Below are 18,894 nucleotides of genomic sequence, written 5' to 3'. Positions count from 1 at the left end.
AGACATAAGGGAGATTCAGATAGGAAGTCCAACAATATTTTAAATATTTTTATCATAAAACGTTCTCCAGGTGGCCTGTGACTCATGGTAGAGTTCCTAAATAGCCCAAGGCCTTAGGTTCAATCCTGGTGTGTGTGTCTCAATTAGCCCTGCAGGTATTCAGAAGTCAACTGCATTAAAAACCACCCAAATGTTACAAGGCTGGTTGGTTTTTGCATGACAGTAAGGATTTAACCCAGGGCATTCACACTGAGCTACACCGCCATCCCTTCCTTCAAATTTTTTCAGACAGGGTCTTGGTAAGATGCTTAGGCTGCACTCTTAAATTTGCAATGCTCCTGCTCCAGCCTCCCAGAGTGCTAGAATTATAAGTTTTAGAAGCCTAAGAGTTACTGTGCTCCATAATAAATACAGAGCATTAAATTTGTGATTTTCAGAGGACACAACTCCAACAAGCTTTGGCAGCTGATTTACAATGGGAATGTATTCTCACTCAGTACACCTTTTAATTAATTGCCTGGAGATGTAATTTCAAAACACTATGAGAAAAAAAGGTCCCCCTTTTCTGTGATTCCTGATATGGAATAAGAATATGGACTGTATTTGTTGCCTGCATACCCAGTTGTTATTTAATAAAAACAGGATATTATTCTTCATACTCATCTACAAATTTTTCACTAAAGCACATCTTTGTTCCCTTTGCACATCAGTTATAAAGTCCTTTCATGGCCACATATTATTCATATGGATGGATCCATTTTGTGTAATGCTCAGCTCCAATTACTGTCTCCTACTCTTAACCCTAGTTACACTGCACTGCAGAATTTTCATCTCTTTACTATGGTATTTTGCATGTCACTGAGGTGTACCTGTTCACACAGAAACTAATCACCTATCCTGCTCACCAGTTCCTGTTTATCTAAATATCTCTCTCTCCATAGTTAGGTTTCAGACTGCATCAATCAGGAGGTCACTTTTCCCAAAGGCAGTTTCCCAATTCAACTTTGAGACAATTTAGCCTTGCATAATAGAATACAAAGTGTCTACAAGGAGAGCTTACAATTCAAATAAGTGTTATACTGTTATTCCTCATTTAATATTTGACTTTTAGTATTATCTAAAAATTAGTAAATCCATTGACATTTACAGAATGGCTACCGACAAGCATGGTCAGACATCACACTGCTGGCCTGCCTGGCCTTGAGCTATTTTGAAGTCAGTTTAGTCCATATATGTCCAGTATGTGGAAAAACCATTTTCACTCAACAGCAAACAGGATGGACATTAAAAAGCCAAAATTTACTGGTGAGATGTGGGGCAAGAATGTTTTTTATAAACTTGAATCAGGGGTGCATGCCACTTACTCTAACACAGTAACTTGAAAAGGAAAACTGTCTCAGATCAAAGCTAACACACAGAAACATCTGCTAGTACTGTGCACCCGTGTCTGTTAGCTTTCCCACATTGTACCTTTTTTAAAATGGAATTTTTGCTGTCGCTGTTTCCTCTTGTCCACTTCCTCCATTTTTCTCCAGCTCCCTTCCCTGCTGTCAACTGCAGGACCTTTCTTTTGACTGGGTGGCGCAGCCTTCTTTGAGGCCACTGTTTAGGGCACAAGTGCTATTAAAATGGTGCGACCGGGGTATTCTCCAATTCCGGAAGGCAATACACATCATCTTCACAATGTGTCTCACCTTCATTAGACAAGAGGAACGGAAGTCCCAATAAGAAAATGTTCCCTCAACCCTGAATCTCTAGCAGGAGCGAAGCGCTGTCGAACCCGAGACAGGTGCTTCTGGAGAACAAACGTAAGATAAAGTACCTCTCGTGGCTCTTCTCTTCCTCGCCCTCTGAGTCTCGGTCGGAGCCCTCTTGCTTTCTGACTTTCTTCTCTTTTGGCTTTGGTGTGTTTTTTCTCCCCAGTATTAGCCCGTTTTCTTCTTTCTCTGCAGTTTCATAGTCGTCATCTCCATCTTTATTTTCTGTGTCATTATCTTTTAATTTGTCTTCTGTTTTCTCTTCTTCAATTTCTTTTTTAATAGAATTCACATCTCGAGCAATTCTCCTTCGGCCCTAGGAGAGGAGAGAAAAACTTGATAATAGTCATTACTGTCAAGAGACAAAAAAAAAAGAAACAAAAAAACAGAAAAACACATCTTTCCTTTAAGTCTTTACAACAATGTCCAATCTGGTCTCTGGCTTGAGATAAGCCAATCAATTCATGAGTACTTTTTCTTCTTTTTGAAAGAATTTATCTTTATCATTAATTATGTCCAGACCTATCAAGACTCCTGCTACAAAGTATACAAAAAATAGAAATTTCCTCCTGGGTCTGAGGATATAGCAAATCAGTCTCCTTGTTATACTGTTTTTGGTACTTCTTGATTACAGTAAAGATTTCAAATGAATTCCCTAAAGGCTAATGACAAAAGGTCGACAGTAGTACCATCAATTCTGTAAGCCCTGGCCTCCAGGAAAGCTCTGGGAGGTCTCAATCTACTGTTTATTAACATATACTTCACATTGTCACTGTATTTGTGTGTAACCATATTTTAGTAAAACAGAGAGCGGATCTGAGTGAGTCTCTGCAGGTGCGTGGGGGCGCGGGAATGCCTTGTGCTGCCCACAAAGCTGGGAACCTTTAGGTGCTTTCTCTCTGTCAAGAGTGTCCCTGCACAACAGCACAGGGAAAACAGCAACTGAAAGAAAAGAGATGGTCACACAAGGGACAAGAGAATACTTCATTACTGATATCTCAACAAGCAAACTCTTCCCTAGTTATTGGGTGTGATTTATACTTTAAAGGCAAAAAGAGAAGAAATTTTTTCTACTGCTCCACTGCGGTATCCTCATGTCGAGACAGTGACCAGTACCCGTGTGTTAGGTAAATCAATGACAAAAACTGGTACCTATCAAATTCTGTGTACTTTTGTCCCACAGACTTCATTTTCAGAAGTCTGGCTTCTATATTCAGATAAATGAAGAGGATACTTTGACACATGGATGTACCACACTACTCAGTCTGGCCATGTAGCCCCAGCTGACCTCAGATTCACAGCAATCCTGCCGCAGCCTCCCAAGCGATGAGATTACATGCATGTGCCACCATGCCCAGCAACAGTACTTTTGGTAGTAGTAGAAAGTAAGAGAAAGTCTTGGTGAAGATAGATTTATTGATACCAGACAGTACAATGTAGCATCTTAGTAGGATGAGAAAGCTCTTTCTGAGATACAAGAAAGTATGTCCACAAGATATACAATATCATTCATCTTTAAGAGGGAAGGAAAGTCTGCCACATGGATGAACCCTGAAGACATTATGGTGAGTGAAATAACAAATATTATGCATCAGACTCATGGACATGGGAAGCATGGACATGGGTGGTGGTGAAGGGTGGAGGGAAGGAGGAAGAAAGGGCTGCTGTTCAAAAGGCAAGATCTCAGTTTTTCGAGATGAGACTATCCTGGAGCTGGATGTGAGAGAGAGGTGAGTCGCACAATGCATGGTGCCAACAGACTGGCCTTATGTGGCTAAGATGCTAACCTGTATGTTATGTTTATTTTACCACAATTTAGAAAATAAAGTTAAAAGCTGAAAGGAAAAAAAAAACACTGGTTTGGACATTTCATGAAATTCACTAGAAGATTTCACTTATAAGAAGACAATCAGAATGGTCAGTGTGAAAACAGTTTCTGGACAACTAATAACAGAAGGTGATCTCACCTCTTCCACTAAATTTGACTTCACTGAAAAACAGCCGTCTCTTTCATAGATCTTCCGTTAACCGAAGATGAAGATTGGAAGATGAAGGCAGCGTGCACATGAGCAGCGCTGCCCACAGTGCTGTGAAGGCACAGAGGGAAGACAGATCTACGTGACTGTGCCACAGATCCTATTGCTCTTGATGGTACTTCCATGTGCCAGGCATTACTTAGGTGCCTGGGATTTGTCAAGGAAAAACAGCACATAAGCTGGGTGTGGTGGTGCAGGCCTGTAATCCTGTAATTCCAGCCTTCCTCTGGGAGGCTGAGCCAGGACAATTGCAAGTTTGAGTGCAGCTAGGGCAAACTGTTTCAAAAGCATGGAGGGTGGGCTGGGATTTAGCTTAGTGTGAAGGTCCTGGGTTCCATCCCCAGCACTGAACACTTGTATGTGCGAGTGTACACACACATACACACACCCACACACATCCCTACGCTTATGGAGTATGATACAGCACAGAATGTGGGAAAGAGACCAAAAAACCCTAATAACACATAAGCAAAGTATAGACAAGAGCCATATTAGCAGGACTGAGAATGCCCAAGAGAGGAAATAGGCTACATTTTTGGATAAGGTGGCCAATATAAGATTTAACAAGATGACATTTAAGCAGAAGACTTGGAGGGGAATTTTCTTGATTGATTAAAGACAAGAATGAACAGACATGGCAAAACAAGACAAGGGCTTTTTGAGTACAGGGAATAATGTGGGATATATTTAGGAACAGCTAACCTATAGTCTGCCTGAAGCATAACTAAATTCTGTGAAATAAACGGGGTGCACTGTAGCACTTTTGTGTCTATCTGAAAATGTCACACAATAAAAGTTTAAAAACAGTGCTTAACTAAAGCAGACAAAATTACTCTTAATACTCACCCTTGGAGATTTTAATTCGATCTCTTCTCTTTCACTCTCACTATTTGAATCAGTATTTTCCTCCAGCTCACTCTTTACTTCTACGGACGGCATTTCTGGATCGACTTTTAGGGCCTCTGCCATTGATTGGTCGAAGTCTTGTTTTTCCACTTTTACTTTTGGTTCATGGTGATGAATGGTTCTAAATCGAATATTTGCAGAACGGCAGTATTCTTCAAAACCATAGAGATACCTAAATAAACAACACCTCATTTTAGTAAGTCTTGATCTTTCCATTAAAGTTGAATATTATTACTGAACACACAAGATCTCAAAAAAGAAGACTCTGGGTCATTTCTTGAAAAGTGGTTTTTCCATCTTAGTAAGTTCTGGGTGTCTCAACAGAACTATAAACGGAAATACCAACCATAAATGGAAATGCCTTCCTGAGAAACCTAAACTCTTGACAGCAAAACACAGCAATCACAGTTCTGACTTGAAAATTGTTTGCTCAAAAACAGAGTAATGGATTTAACAACACATCCTGATTTTCCTAAGCTTTTCTATAATTTTATCTAACATTTGTGTGTGTTTGTTGATGCATACTTCTTGTGTCAGTTAATCCTGTCGATTAGACTGAGAGACTCCTGTAGTGCTGAGTGGATGCTAAAGGCACTAACCTCATTGATGGGCTACCTTGCAGCTACATGGGCTATCTGGAGTTGCAGGCTGGCTGGAGGAAATGTGTCACGGTGGCATGACTTTGGGGACTATGGTCTCTGGCCTGTTCCTTTCTGTTTCTAGGTACAAGGCAGGCACTATCTTCTGCCATGCCTTTCACTCTGATGTTTCCTCCTTGGATCCAGCCTACCATGGATTGAAACCTCAGGAACCATGAGCCAAAATAAACTTCTCTTCTTTTTCACCCTGTGTATCAGGTACTTGTCCTGGCAATGGGAAAGTTGACTAATATACTAGTTTAATTTTTACAAATAAAAAGCAAAATGTTTTCTGCAAATACTTTAATAAATTACATTACTTACTTTCTATAGGCAGTTTTTACATTGTAGGAAGCAGCTGAATTCAAAATTGGAATGCCAAGGTCCATATAAATTTGCTTCCATACAGCACCACTATCGATCTGGAAAATTAAGTTTCTGTTTGTTAACATTTGCGAAGGGTAATCTTCTACACTAATAGTCTACATTCTTTAACAAAATATACTATTAATTAAGGTGCACATGACAACGCAACATTCAAAGAGTAGGTTCACACATACATTTTTCAAAGAGCAATGTTATACTTACATTGTCACATCCACCCTGATGGTAAACCAGTCTAAAAAGTTTGAAGAGATTGAGATCTTTGTAGCCCAAAACAGGTGGTTTGTTGATTGGAGTACCTTTTTAATACCACAGGGTAAAAATAAAATGTTTATTCATATGGGAAACACAAACTCAAAAGAAAGCTATAGATTTCTAGTCACCCAAATTTCTTTAATTGAAGGGACATATCTGAAGAACATTTAATGATGTAAGAGAACATAAATATTCTTTACAGGCATTATGCAGCTTTGTGTGTGGGCATGTCTGTGTATTATATTTCTACCACTAATAAAATCACCTCTCCACCAGCAGAGTAGGTGGAACCAACTGAAGCTTTAGACTGCAAGCTATGGCCCATAATGCTGAGGTTCACTTAGGTACAAACATAATGGAAAATTGTAGAAGACATAATTTTAAGTTTTAGAATGCAGTTCATTCTCATTGCTGTAATATAAATGCTAGAGCTGTTGGCATTAATCTGAAGGATGATTTTTGATAGCCACAGAATGTGCAGAACCAATTTATCTGAAGATTTTCTAGGACTAACAAATGTCAAGCAATCTTAAAAGTTATAATGGTTCTATTTCTCTCATCTCTATAGAAACATATCCTATTTAGAAAAAGATTGATCTCCTATTATGTTTAATTTGTAGAGACCAAGGATTAGGCTAGTTTACTTGCCATAAATATTTAGTAATAAGTACGTATGCAAATTAACACTGTCACTGGCCGTTTTCTATTTCTGAATATTATTTATTGGCTTTACATGATCCAGGGAGACTAAGTTTCATTACACCAAAACTGCTTTTATCCATATCTGTACTCAAAACAGACACTAGGTTTATTTGTATTTTAAAAACATAGTAATTATCAGATGGAAGTGGCCCTTAGGCTTTAACTGAAACACAACACATCCACAATATTAACAATAATGCATGCATCTAGACTGAAAGATTACACAAGAAATGAACTTTAAATACCTCTGTCTTCCATAAACTTATAAAGCTGTTGGAGGAAATTGTCCCTCTCTTCAGGATCAAGTTCTTCCTCGGGCTACAAAGAGAAAATAAATGAAAGCACAGTGTAGTAAACAGAAAGTCACACCTTGTTGTCTTCACATCTATAAATCTAAGGGAATAAAATTTTACTGAAGCTGGGCAATCTTAATTTTCTCAAAAATCATACGATGCCAGATTTTTTAAGGTTTTTCTCCCTTCTTTTTCAGGCTTTGTGGATTGAATCCAGTTCTCAGGGCCAAGCTGGGCTAACACTGGGTGGGTGAGTCAGACCCGGTGGTGTAATCAGACTGTGGCCAAGTGATTTGGGCCAGTGATGAAGACACACAATGTTGACCCTCATCCCATTTCCATGCTGCCTCAGGACCACGAAGACAGAGATTGGCCAGGAGGAAAAGACCGAGTGAGAGCTGAGCTTTCATTTCTTTTTCTTTTTTAAAACCAGATGGCTGTAGGTACATTTTTATTTTTATTTTTTTGTGGTACCGGGGATTGAACTCACAACCTTGTATTTACCAGGCAGGTGCTTACACTGCTGAGCTAAATCCCTGGCCCCGGGCTTTCATTTCATTCGCTGCTTTTGTTTTTAGCTATAGAAATACAATATGGTGCATAGCAATGTGGTGGCAGTTAACACAATAATGACAAATGTATTACACAGAAATATTGTTGAACGAATTGAAAGCAGGGATTACAAAGTCACAGATTTCAAATGGCACTGTGCTTTACAAAAATTTTAAATGCAATGAAGTAAGCCCTGTGACTTTTTGAGGGGGGTGGGGGTACTGGGAACCCAACTCAAGGACCTTGCTCTTGCCAGGCACACGTTTATACTACTGAGCTACATCCCTGGCTATTTCTGTGACTTTTATCTTGCCCTGTACCCCATCAGCCAGTCTTGTCCTACTACCCTGCTTTTCTCATTTGCTTTTCTTGAACAATTCAGATTCTTATCTTTTTAAAGCCACACTGAAAGGAAAGGCAATTTTCAGGCAATAAATATTGATTTTTCAGTGTCCAAAGGACAACAGGCGCTTTTAAATTATGTTATCCTTTAAGAATTTTAATACCTAATATCACAGCCAGGATCAATAAACATGTGGTCCATTAAAATATACAATAAAATACCATAAGGCAATCAGGGAAAGGGAGTAAAAGTCTTCTCTTTTTTGCTTTTTCTCTTAGGACATTCACTCAGAATGATTTATAACTGAAATACCTTCAATGTTATTAACTATAAAGGAACTTAAATCAAAGTTCTCCAAAATCAGCAATTTGTGAAGTTAATCATCACTATCCAGTTAAAAGAGATCATCACTTAATTCTCAAACTGAGAGATGGCAGTTTTCTCACTGGGTAAATTTTAAAATCTAGCTTTTACAAGATTTTAAGCCCTCAATGAGTTCAATCATAGAAAGGAAAAGAAACACAAAAGTAACTCAAAAGTCCAGCAGCCCAAGCATCATTTCATACAGGACCACCAGTGCAGAAAACAAAATGGTTACGCCAGGCTGGCTAGCCCCTCTGCCTGCACTCTGGATTCACAATACTTTCTCCTCACACTGAACCTCATTTGAGTATTTCCTTATAACCTTACAGAATTCAGAAAGACTGCTGCACCCAAGATATGTGAAAGAAATTCTTCAAATGGGAACTGATTGTGCTGTCCTTCATCCTTCCTACTGGGCATTGAACTTAGGACCTCGCGTTTGCCAGGCAGACCCTGTGCCACTGAACCAGTCACTGACTTTAACTCAAAAGTTATTTCTAAAAACAGAATCAGCCTATCAACTGTAACAGAACCAACCTATCAGCCACAAAATTGGCAAACATTAAGGTTGTACCATACATTTAATGAATTCTTAATAAGAAGGTATTTTTAGCTGAGAATGGTGGCCCATTCCAGTAGTCCCAGCTACTCAGGAGGCTTAGGCAGGAGGATCACAAATTTGATTATAGCGCAAGGAGCTTAGTGAGAACCCTCTTTCAAAACAGAAAAGTGAAGAGGGTTGAGATGTAGCTCAGTGTGAAAGCCCTGGGTTCAATATTTTTCTTATGTAAATAAGAACCAGTAGTTCAAAAGTATTTTATCATGAAGTAGTGAATAATTAAACAGTACTTTAGGCTCCACAAGGAACCATGGCCATGAAACTGTGTCAGTGCAGTTATCACATATAAATACAAGAAAACAAATTCTACTTACAAATACCTGTTGAGAGGAAATTTTCTCCTCATCAAGAATAAATCAAAGTCTGGTCCGATGGCAATGGGTATCAGAACTTATTAATATTAGTGTCACTAAAGTTGGTATACCACCCCCCCACTGCTAAATTTGACTGGCTTAAAAAAAAAAAAAGAATAAATCAAAAGATGAAGCTATAAAGAAGGTTGTAAGTATACATGATGGTTTTGCAAAAATTAAAATTGTTTAATTTCTTACAGTAAGTCATTGTTCACAATTATTTTTGAAATAGTGATATTGCCTGTTCCTTTAGAATAAAACTTTGTACTCTAGCACTTGCCTTGGACGAGAAGCATGCACCTTTCTGCCTTGCTGGGCTCTGCCTGTTACCACAGCTCTTCGGCTCAGTGTCTTCCTGCCTGGAGCAGCTCCCTCCCAGCCATGATCAAGACTAGAGGTGTCAAAAGCCAGGGCTGCTGCATCTCTCAGGGGTTCTCAGCACACGGATAATGAGAAAGGGCCTAGAACTCACCTTCATTTAGTCAAGCTAAGTCTAGTTTTCATCCAAGTGAAAGAATAAGATCTAAGGTCTGAGCAGGAGGACTGCTTCAAGTTCAAGGCCAGCCTGAACTACACGGTGAGACCCTGACTCAAAAAGCAAAAACAAACTATAAGAACTAAGGGAGACGTCAGGTCTTGTGTTCTCAAGGATTATGTGAGTTTGCTGTTTTTCAAAGTTCTAAGCTAGAGCGCAAGCACCTGCCTCGCAAGCACAAGATCTTGAGTTTGATCCCTGGTACCAAAAACAAAATAAAACAAAGTTCCCAGCCAAGAATGAGTCTGACTGAGTGGAAAGGAAAAGGAAGATATTTCAATTACAATAGAATACCAAGAAGAGGAAAAATGCTTGAATTAATCTTGCATCAGACAAGATCATCTTTGCCTGGCTCATCTTTGCCCTGAAGAAGGAAAGGGGAGGAGAGGAAGAGAAGACTAAGTGGTGAACTTTTTTTAGTTTACGTCTTACTCCTGCATGTGGCACTTGAAAGCACCTAGATGTTGGTGAGCTCTGTGATGTCTGGGTCAGTCCTCTTTTACTCACACGTCATCACTGGTGACCGACACTCAGTTTCAAATGTGAATAAAGTGACACCTGTGCAGATGAATGAGCGCATGTTCTTCAGTGTCTCGTGCCTGCTAACTGGAGAACATTAACGCTTGTAGAAATACGAGAGAAATCAGGGGGTAAAAGAAGCATAAGAATAGTTCCTAAGACACAGGTAGTGTGGCACAGTCACTTGCTGGCATCTGCCTTAGTCTTTTCCCTGATAAGTTCAGGTAGAAATCTGTGATTTTTATTCAGAAATGGTATGAATTCTAGTGTACAATAGGTTTTCTATCCTCTTTTTGTAAAGGGAGATAAATAAAATGTAACTTTTATAATAATGTATACTATCTTTTTACAGAGCTATTCAACTTTCTTAGCCAGCAGCTCTGCTCTCTAGACTGTGAATTTAAGAAGTGCTAAAACTGCCAAAATATCAGTAACGGAGGTGGCTCTCAGACCCAGGGCCCTTACACACAGGTTTTTTCTGTTTCCTTCGCTGTGGGCCCAGGGCCTCACTGAGCTCTGCAACCCCTGGCTGCATCCTCAGCTTCGCACAGTTCCAACAAGCAGCTGAGGCAGTGCCTTGGGGCGCGGCCTGGAGAGCCCAAAAACTGTCATTCCGATGGCACGGGGAGGAGCTAACGCAACCTCTGTGGGCGCTCTGTGCTGTGTGCTGCAGCTTTAAAGGCCACACTGAGCCAGGCTTGCTGGCGTACACCTGTCATCTTAGTAACTGGGAGGCTGCCGCAGAAGGATCATTGTGAGTCAGCCGGAAAGGACACAGTATGTTCAAGGCCAGTATGGCACACAGCAAGACCCTGTCTCAAAGTAGCAGCGACAGCAGCAGCAACGAGAGAGAAAGAAAAAGAAAAGGAAAGAGGAACTTCAGTGTCCTTTAGAGGTTTTGATGCTTATATAAACAACATCCAGCCACCCTTTGTTCCTTCCCTTTGTTTTTAGGGGGTTACAGCACTATGTTTACGTGTTTACTTTTCAATACCAAAACACTGTTCCTTCCATTTCTGTGTGTGTGTGTGTGTGCGTGTGTGTGTGTGTGTGTGTGTAATGCTATTTTGGACACCAGCTGCTTGGTTCCCCCTTTGCGATATTGTCTATTGCCCCTCTCTGGTCCTCTTTATTGGTTGCCCCGCTGGCTCCATCCCGTGAGAAGTCCTGCCGGTCCCAGCATCCAGTAGGGGCTTTGGTGGAAGTGGTTTCTCCCAGGGAAGGGAGGTGGTCAGCGGCAACCATGGCAGCTGCTTAGACATTTTATACAAAGTCTGTAATTCTCAGTGTAGTGAATAGTCTTACATTTAAAAAACTGTGAAATAAACAGCTAGAACATGGATAAGCCACACTGAACCACTTTAATTCAAATAGAGTCCTCTTTGTTCCTGCATTGAAGACTTCTGGATTTCTCACCTTAAATGTTAACCTTTACCTATTTTCTGAATTTCAAAGTGTTGTATTATCTCTATTATACTTAAGGCTGATAAAGGAGACGGGCGATACAGAGCAGATGCGATGGTGCGATATTCCTGATAACTGAACCTGCAGCTTTGACATGTCTGAGTGCTAGCAGGGGAGCTGTAAGAAATTCCACATTGCTGGAGAAAAGTCGGGGAGAGAATGAAGAGGTGAATGTGGGTCAGATCTTGAAGGACCAGACTTTTAAGGCTTGTGATAAAACACCTAGACTTCACCCCACAGGGGCTACAAGCCATTAAAGATTTTCCAACAGAAACCACTATTTTTTTGGAAAGATGTTTATGGAGGATGGGTTGGAGGCAGAAAAAAGATAGCACAAAAGACTGCACAAGAGGGGCAAAACAAAGGAATATTACAAGTTAAGACCTCTTACTGAAAGGGCCAGAAAACGATCCGAATCTGGTCTAAATCAAGAAATAACTTTTACTCAAAAAATTATGTGAGGAAATAAGATTGTCTATAGAGTTGCACTGCCCGTGAAAACAACATAAACCAGAGATATGTCAGCCACAGTTCCTCCTCTCAAGTGAACTTTCTAGAACCTTACAACAACCCTCCCCAAATCTTGTTTTCAAACCATAATTTGCTAGCATAACTGCATAGCCCACACTCACTCACGAATTTTGGTTTAACATGTTTAACTTGGGCCAGGGATATAGCTCAGTGGCACAAGTGCCTTCCTGGCAGGCACAAGGTCCTGAGTTCAGTTCCCAGCACCCCCCCCAAAAAAAATCGTTTAAAATGTTTAACCCAGTGCTGCTGGGGTGTAATAAAAAGAAGGGGAAAAACCAAACCCTTGAAATCCTGACGCTTTCCTGCTTTCATAAAAACACACAATACAGAAGAAAGAAAATTTTCTTAAATGTCTGAAACTACGGGAAATCTCTGTAAACGTGTTTTCTCATTCCTATACACAAAAGAAACAAAGTTTGGGAAGATCTGTTGTAAGGTTCCAGAAAGTTCTCCTTGGAAAGACTATAGGATAATGTAACTTCCCTTCACAATACCATCCTCATATGTACATACACAGTACACATTTAGTATCTCTCATACAGAATCACACGCTGTTGTAAGGGGAAGCAGTTTTCAATGAAAAACCACCAATTCTCTGGAATAACCTGAGAAAACTGGTGTGGTCACCTTTACTTGTTTCCACCCGTACAGACAGTAAGGATTAAACCCAGGGCCTCATACCTACCAGGGGAGTTTCACTGCTGAGCCAGACAGTGAATATGGTAACAGTGAGGTGCCAGTTACTGGTGATACATGTTCTAGTACAATAGATATTTGTTCTCACAACACTTTAGTGAACTAAAAGTAAAATTTAAAAAGAAAAAGCTACGTACTCTAGTGTACATCAGCAGTCCCAGATATTTGGGAAGCTGAAGCAAGAAAGAGGATTTCTTGAGCCCAGAGTCCAAGGCCAACCTGGGCAGGTAACACACTGAGACTCATCTCAAAATAGAAAGATACAGAGAGAGAGAAAGAAAAAGGGAAGGAGAGAGGGAAGGAGGGAGAGAGAGGGCAGCAGAGAGAGAATTTAAATTTTAACATATATGTTTAGCTAAGAAATGAAACACCAAAATCTGGTAGATAATTCAAGTGATTCAAGGTCAAAATGACTTCCTATACCCAGCATGGAGGTACACACCTGTAATTCTAGCACTCAGAAGGCTGCAAGTTCGAGGCTAACCTGGGCTACAAAGTGAGTTCAAGGCCAGCCTGGACTACGTAGTCAGACCCACGAAACAAAACACAAAACTAAAACAAAACACAACAAAACAAAAAAGTGACTTTCTAGCCCCAAAGAAAAATTGTGAAAAACTGTCTCAAGTTATAATAGGTAAAAACTTGAGAGTTGATAGCATTTGTGTAAGGACCAAGAGCCGTGACAGTAGATCAATACAAGAATATAGGAGCTTAGATAATATTCAGCAGGCTGCCTTTAGAAAGAGATACGTTGTTTATGTAACATGTCTTAGAAATGTTTCAGTTTAAAAAAATCAAAACTGCATTCCCTTTAGGCCCGAGATCACTTTTATCCCAAAAGGAATCATACCTAGTTTTGGTTCCAAACAACAACAACGAAAATGACATTAGCTCTCATACAGAGAACAGACTTTAGGAGGGCAAGCTCCGACACGGACTCGGGGTGAATGGCGGCAACACTGCCTGAGGCAGAGAACAAGGGTCTGGACCAAGGCTGGCCGACAGCAGAAACCAGAGTGGGCCAAGTGACAGTTCCTCACATAGGTCAAAGAACAGGAACTGTTTGTCTGAAAGAACAGGGGCCAGGCGAAGGAAGGGGGGATCAGGATGCCTCCCAGGCACCTGGCTGGGCCACCGGATGGAGGGTGCTTCCATTACCACGGCCAGGAACGAGGAGGGAGAGGGAGGAGAGGCTGTGGGCCCCGCACATACTCAGCTGGAGTACTCACCAGACAAGAAATTCTCTCTGGCAGTTTGATCTGAATGTCTGCAGCTAAGAAAGACACCTGTGATACACATACACCTATGAAGGTGCTATCATTTGGTCAGGAAGCAAACAAGTCACATCATGAGCGTCAAGTATTCTAAAAAGTTAGGTGTGTCTGGGCAGGAATGCCGCTGTAGTCAAATGAGTTAAGAAGAGAATCTGACTTGATACAAATGTTTGTTTTAGGTTACTGGTGGCTCTAAGAAAGTTGTCTTGGCTGTGGAGAGAGGACCACATACACAACAGTGCGTCAGGAGTGAATGAAAGGCCAGGGGCAGTGAATATATAACTAAGCAGCCAGGCTGCAAGAGTGTGGCCAGCACAAGGAAAAGGAGAGAGGTTGCGGGACACTGGTGTAGGGGAATTGGAGGTGTCAGACAGTTCAAGGAGAGGCAACCTTTTTTTCTTTGTTTTGGTAGCAAGAATTAAACTCATAACCTTGCACTTGCTAGGGAGGCACCTGTGCTGCTGAGCTGTCTCCCCAGCCCCTGGGCAAGCACTTTTTAAAAACTGATGGGAAGCCAGATGGGTGGCACATGCCTGCAGTCCCAGCTACCAGGAGAGCCAAAATCAGGAGGATTACAAGTTTGAGTACAACCTGGGCGACTTAGTAATCTGTCTCAGAATAAAGGGCTGCAGATGTGGCTCCGGCACAGCACCCCTGGCTATGATCCCCAGGACCACCAAAGGGGAGAGAGATGCTGAAGAGACGCAGCCAATAGACAGGAGTAGTTTAAATTTGCAGGAAAGAAATGGAAAGAGTTGACAGCCTCAGATTTCCTGAAATAAGAACAGGAATGAGACCCATGGGAGAACGGAAGGGTCTGCTTCATCGAGGAGGACAACACACCATTAACAGCACGGTGGGCAGGCATGGCTGAGACACCTCCACCCATTTCTGAAGCTGGAGTAGCTGGGCTAGGGGTTGTTGGTGTAATGGAAGAGATAATACTTGATCACGGAAGCTGTGAACTGACCAAAGACCCTATCAAATTGGTAATCATAAAATTTAGAGTGTTTCCCTCTTCTCTGTTACACACTTAGAGAAAATTTCAGGGATCACATAAGAAGTAGGAAGACACTGTTTTACATTTAACACCTTTCCTGAAATAAATGATTTTGTGACTCTTTTCTGGTTCAGAGGTCAATGAGCTTAGTAATTTTCCCTCATATGAACAATACACACACTTGAATCACCTAGATGAGATTTGGGTGTTACTGAATCCAAGTTTTCAGGATCAGACAACCCTTTCATACCACAACAACTACAAAATACATTACTAAAAAGTGTTATTCAAATATATAAAAATGTAGCTGTATTTGTGTGTATAAATGTGCAATCCTTGTTAATCAGATTATATTACTTTGTTAAAGTTTCATGCTAACATGGTGAAGAGTTTGCTGGGAAAGGCTAACTTGTAATAGTATAGCAAGTGATGGCCTAGAGGAATAGCTAAGAGCTTGCCTAGATGTGCAAAACTTTGGCTTAAATCCCCAGCAATGCAAAACAGGAGAAAACAGAATGTAAGTTGTTATAATTGAATGCAAGCTAAGGTCTCAACCATTCATTGAAGGTTGACTTTTCCGGATCTGCACAGAAACTTGAGTGTCACTTAAAGTTATTAGATATAACTAAACTACTTACATTATATTAAAAATCTTTAATTTTACTGACTTCGCCTGGTTTTCCTGCATTATCAACTATTTACTGTAGGTTTTTATATCCAAAGCTTGGATGATTACTAACCAATCCATAAAAAAGGCACAGATTAGTAGGCAAAAATAACACTGGTTTAAAATTAAAAAAACTTTTTTTTTTTGGGTTTGAGACAGGGTTGTACCATTTAGTTCAAGCTGGCCTCAAACTCCAGTGTTCATCATGCCTCAGCCATTGTATACCACACTGCCCAGCTAAAACAGAATATTCATTGTTTCCATGAATTAAAAAAGTCAAGCACTTACAATTTTTATGATTGTGAAATCTAATCTTAGGCATCAAATTAAATAGTGATGCCCTAGAAAATTTTGTAAGATTAGAAAAATCGATGTCAGTACCTCTACACAAAAAAGAACGTGGTTTGTAAAAATTTCACTAATTTCTAACTTTCATTATTAAATATGAAATTATAAGAGATTTTTTTTTTGGTACCAGGAATCAAACTCAGGACCTTGTGCTTGCCAGGCAGCTGCTTATGCTGCTGAGCTAGCCCAAGAGATTCTTTAAAGTACTCAACACATAAGTCTACTTATAGCAAAACATAAGAATTTAAACAGCTAAGACTAGTCAAATTCCTATTCATAGTCAATTTAAATAAGCATCCATTTATTTTAAAAACTCCACTATATTTATCCAAAGTAAATATATGCCAGAAATAAATGAATAATTGGCATTATTATTTGTGTTTACCTGGCCTTTTCAATAAAAAAATGCAGTAACATTTTTTAACATGAACTTTTTATAGCTGATACACTGAAATAATATCATAAATACATTCTACAGGGCCTTTTTCAACATATCAATAAGTCAAAATTTAAAGCAATCAATATAAATAAGACCTAGCTTCTGTCAGCTCCTCATATCTTTTCCCAAGCTGTAAAAGTGTGAGATGTATTTCTTGTACTCATATCCTGAATTACCAAATGCTTCAGAATTCAAAATAAAACTAAGTTAAAAAAAAAAAAGATGCCACTGCATGAGAAGTCATAATCTCCAATGTCCTTGTTATTCTTCCCCACATTAGTGAACCCGAAGCGGCAGGCAGAACCGCCACTGCAGAGCCGTCTAACACTTGTGTGAGCCAACTGCACGGAACTGCTTGCTGTGCTGCCACACTGAAGGGCAAGCTGCAGCATCTTCCTAATGGCTCAGAGAAAATTATAAAAGGGCATTTTGAACATTATGAAGCAACAAATGAATCTGCCTGTAATCTGTATCATCACTGCATTTGGGGAGACCTGGGATCCGTAACACAACACAACAGCTCAGCCTCACTTCTGTGGCACAGGCCTGGAATGACTAAGCCAGGCAGGCCCTGGCTTATCAGATTATTCATTCATGTTCCACTCATCTTTACCTCTGCTGCACACAGATGAAAGTGTTCTTCAGTTTATCGATATGTTAGTTTTTAAAACATTACTGATCAAGACAAGTTAGAATGATTCAGCAACTAAATCTTAAATCCAAAAGCAAGAAATGCGGCTGACTCTTTTCTAAAGCAACCAAAATCTCACTCAAGGAAATATTACATGGATGGCCAGAGGAATGGACGAACTATTTAGTATCAAGGAACTCACAATACAGCATATGCTATGAAACTGGCCATCTGAAAAATAATTTAAAATAATCATGTAAAGCAGTATTTAAATGCTGTAATTTTTACTGTTATTTTTCAGTAGATGAGAAGCATCTGTTTCATTTAATTTCTACATTCATAATTTAAGTGACACATTTTTAGACAATATCTTTATGTCTTTACCCTTTAAAATATCTTTTACTATTTCCTACAAACAATAGGTAATAGAGTTTTGCCTCTGCTCTTCATTGTTTTTTATTAATGTTTACTCATAGCTTACATAAAACATTATAATATTACAAAATTAATAACTGTAACAGGAGCATTAATAACTGTTTTATAGCCACACTCTGTAACTTCCTACAAAGCTCTTTTCACCCTCTTTGTTTAAAATTTCAGGGTTTGGGAAGGGTAGGGAAAGGCATTCTGGAAGGGACACCAATTAAAAGTATTAGCAACATTAAATAGTTAATCTGTTTTCAGTATTTGGCAATGTAAGATTCTAACTAATATTCATTTAAAGAACAAGAGCTAAATCACAGAAGACAACAGTTTAGATCCTGAAAAATGTGGCCTATTTAGCCTGAAAATACATCATCTATAAATAAACACATAAAATACAAAAATTACATTTAATATTCAGCCTTAAATCCTGAATTTGCCATTATCATTTTCATTCCAAAATTTATGTCATGATTCAAAAGAAAAAAAATAGCCTTCATCCTCTGATAGTCTAAAAATAGATTTCCACTGTCTTTTTTTACAAGAAACAATTATACTTGGTTTAAGGACTACCATAAAGCCATATCATCGATACCTAAGATTCCTACTTAACCTCATTTTGGCAATCAAAATGGTAATGAAGGTATATGCACACAAAATTCTTACCTATATGCTGCATTTTCTTTCAAATGCAAAATGGTTAGAATCCCCTTCTACTTAATCAGGGTCTGGACACTGTTCAGTCTGACTTGCAAATATTTGCTTCCCGTCTTAGGGCATAGCATCCGCAGGGTTCTACAGCACTACTTACATTCTCTTCCACATAAAAATCAGACATTACATGAAAGGAAAAGAAAGACAGCCCATTTCAAAGCATCTGGCAAACCTCCACTGGCAACCTGCCAAGCCTCTGCTAAACCTTCCTGTCTTTCCGAGCATGCTCACTTAAAACCAACAGCACGTTACTATGGCAACTCTGTAGGCAGCCTGTAAGTATGAACCGCCATTCTGATTTCAGAGTGTAAAACACCAAATACTGCAGGGGAAGTAAGAGGAAAGAAATAGTGTCTATCCTTTTCCACATACAAGTACACTTGCGGTTTTTCATAAATTCACATTTGTTATATAAAAGAGAACAAGGATTTGAAATTTTTTACACACAATTA

At 39.6% G+C, this 18,894-nt stretch overlaps 1 protein-coding gene across 1 annotated transcript in view; it reads right to left on the bottom strand.

The window, feature by feature from the left end:
• Positions 1–18,894, bottom strand: part of Arid4a (AT-rich interaction domain 4A) — a 76,750-nt gene that overhangs the window by 28,657 nt on the left and 29,199 nt on the right. Inside the window, exons 12-16 of the mRNA XM_063241536.1 lie at positions 6,924–6,996; positions 5,926–6,020; positions 5,662–5,759; positions 4,640–4,871; positions 1,823–2,073 (exon numbers count right to left, since the gene is read on the bottom strand). Of these exons, the coding sequence (XP_063097606.1) occupies positions 1,823–2,073; positions 4,640–4,871; positions 5,662–5,759; positions 5,926–6,020; positions 6,924–6,996 (749 nt within the window). The remainder of the gene's footprint in view (positions 1–1,822; positions 2,074–4,639; positions 4,872–5,661; positions 5,760–5,925; positions 6,021–6,923; positions 6,997–18,894) is intronic.

This window comes from Cavia porcellus, unplaced genomic scaffold (assembly GCF_034190915.1).
Source record: "Cavia porcellus strain 051 isolate PalLab524CR breed Dunkin Hartley unplaced genomic scaffold, mCavPor4.1 scaffold_31, whole genome shotgun sequence".
In the NCBI taxonomy this organism is placed as follows: Eukaryota; Metazoa; Chordata; class Mammalia; order Rodentia; family Caviidae; genus Cavia; species Cavia porcellus.
This window is presented reverse-complemented; position numbering and strand designations above follow the sequence as displayed.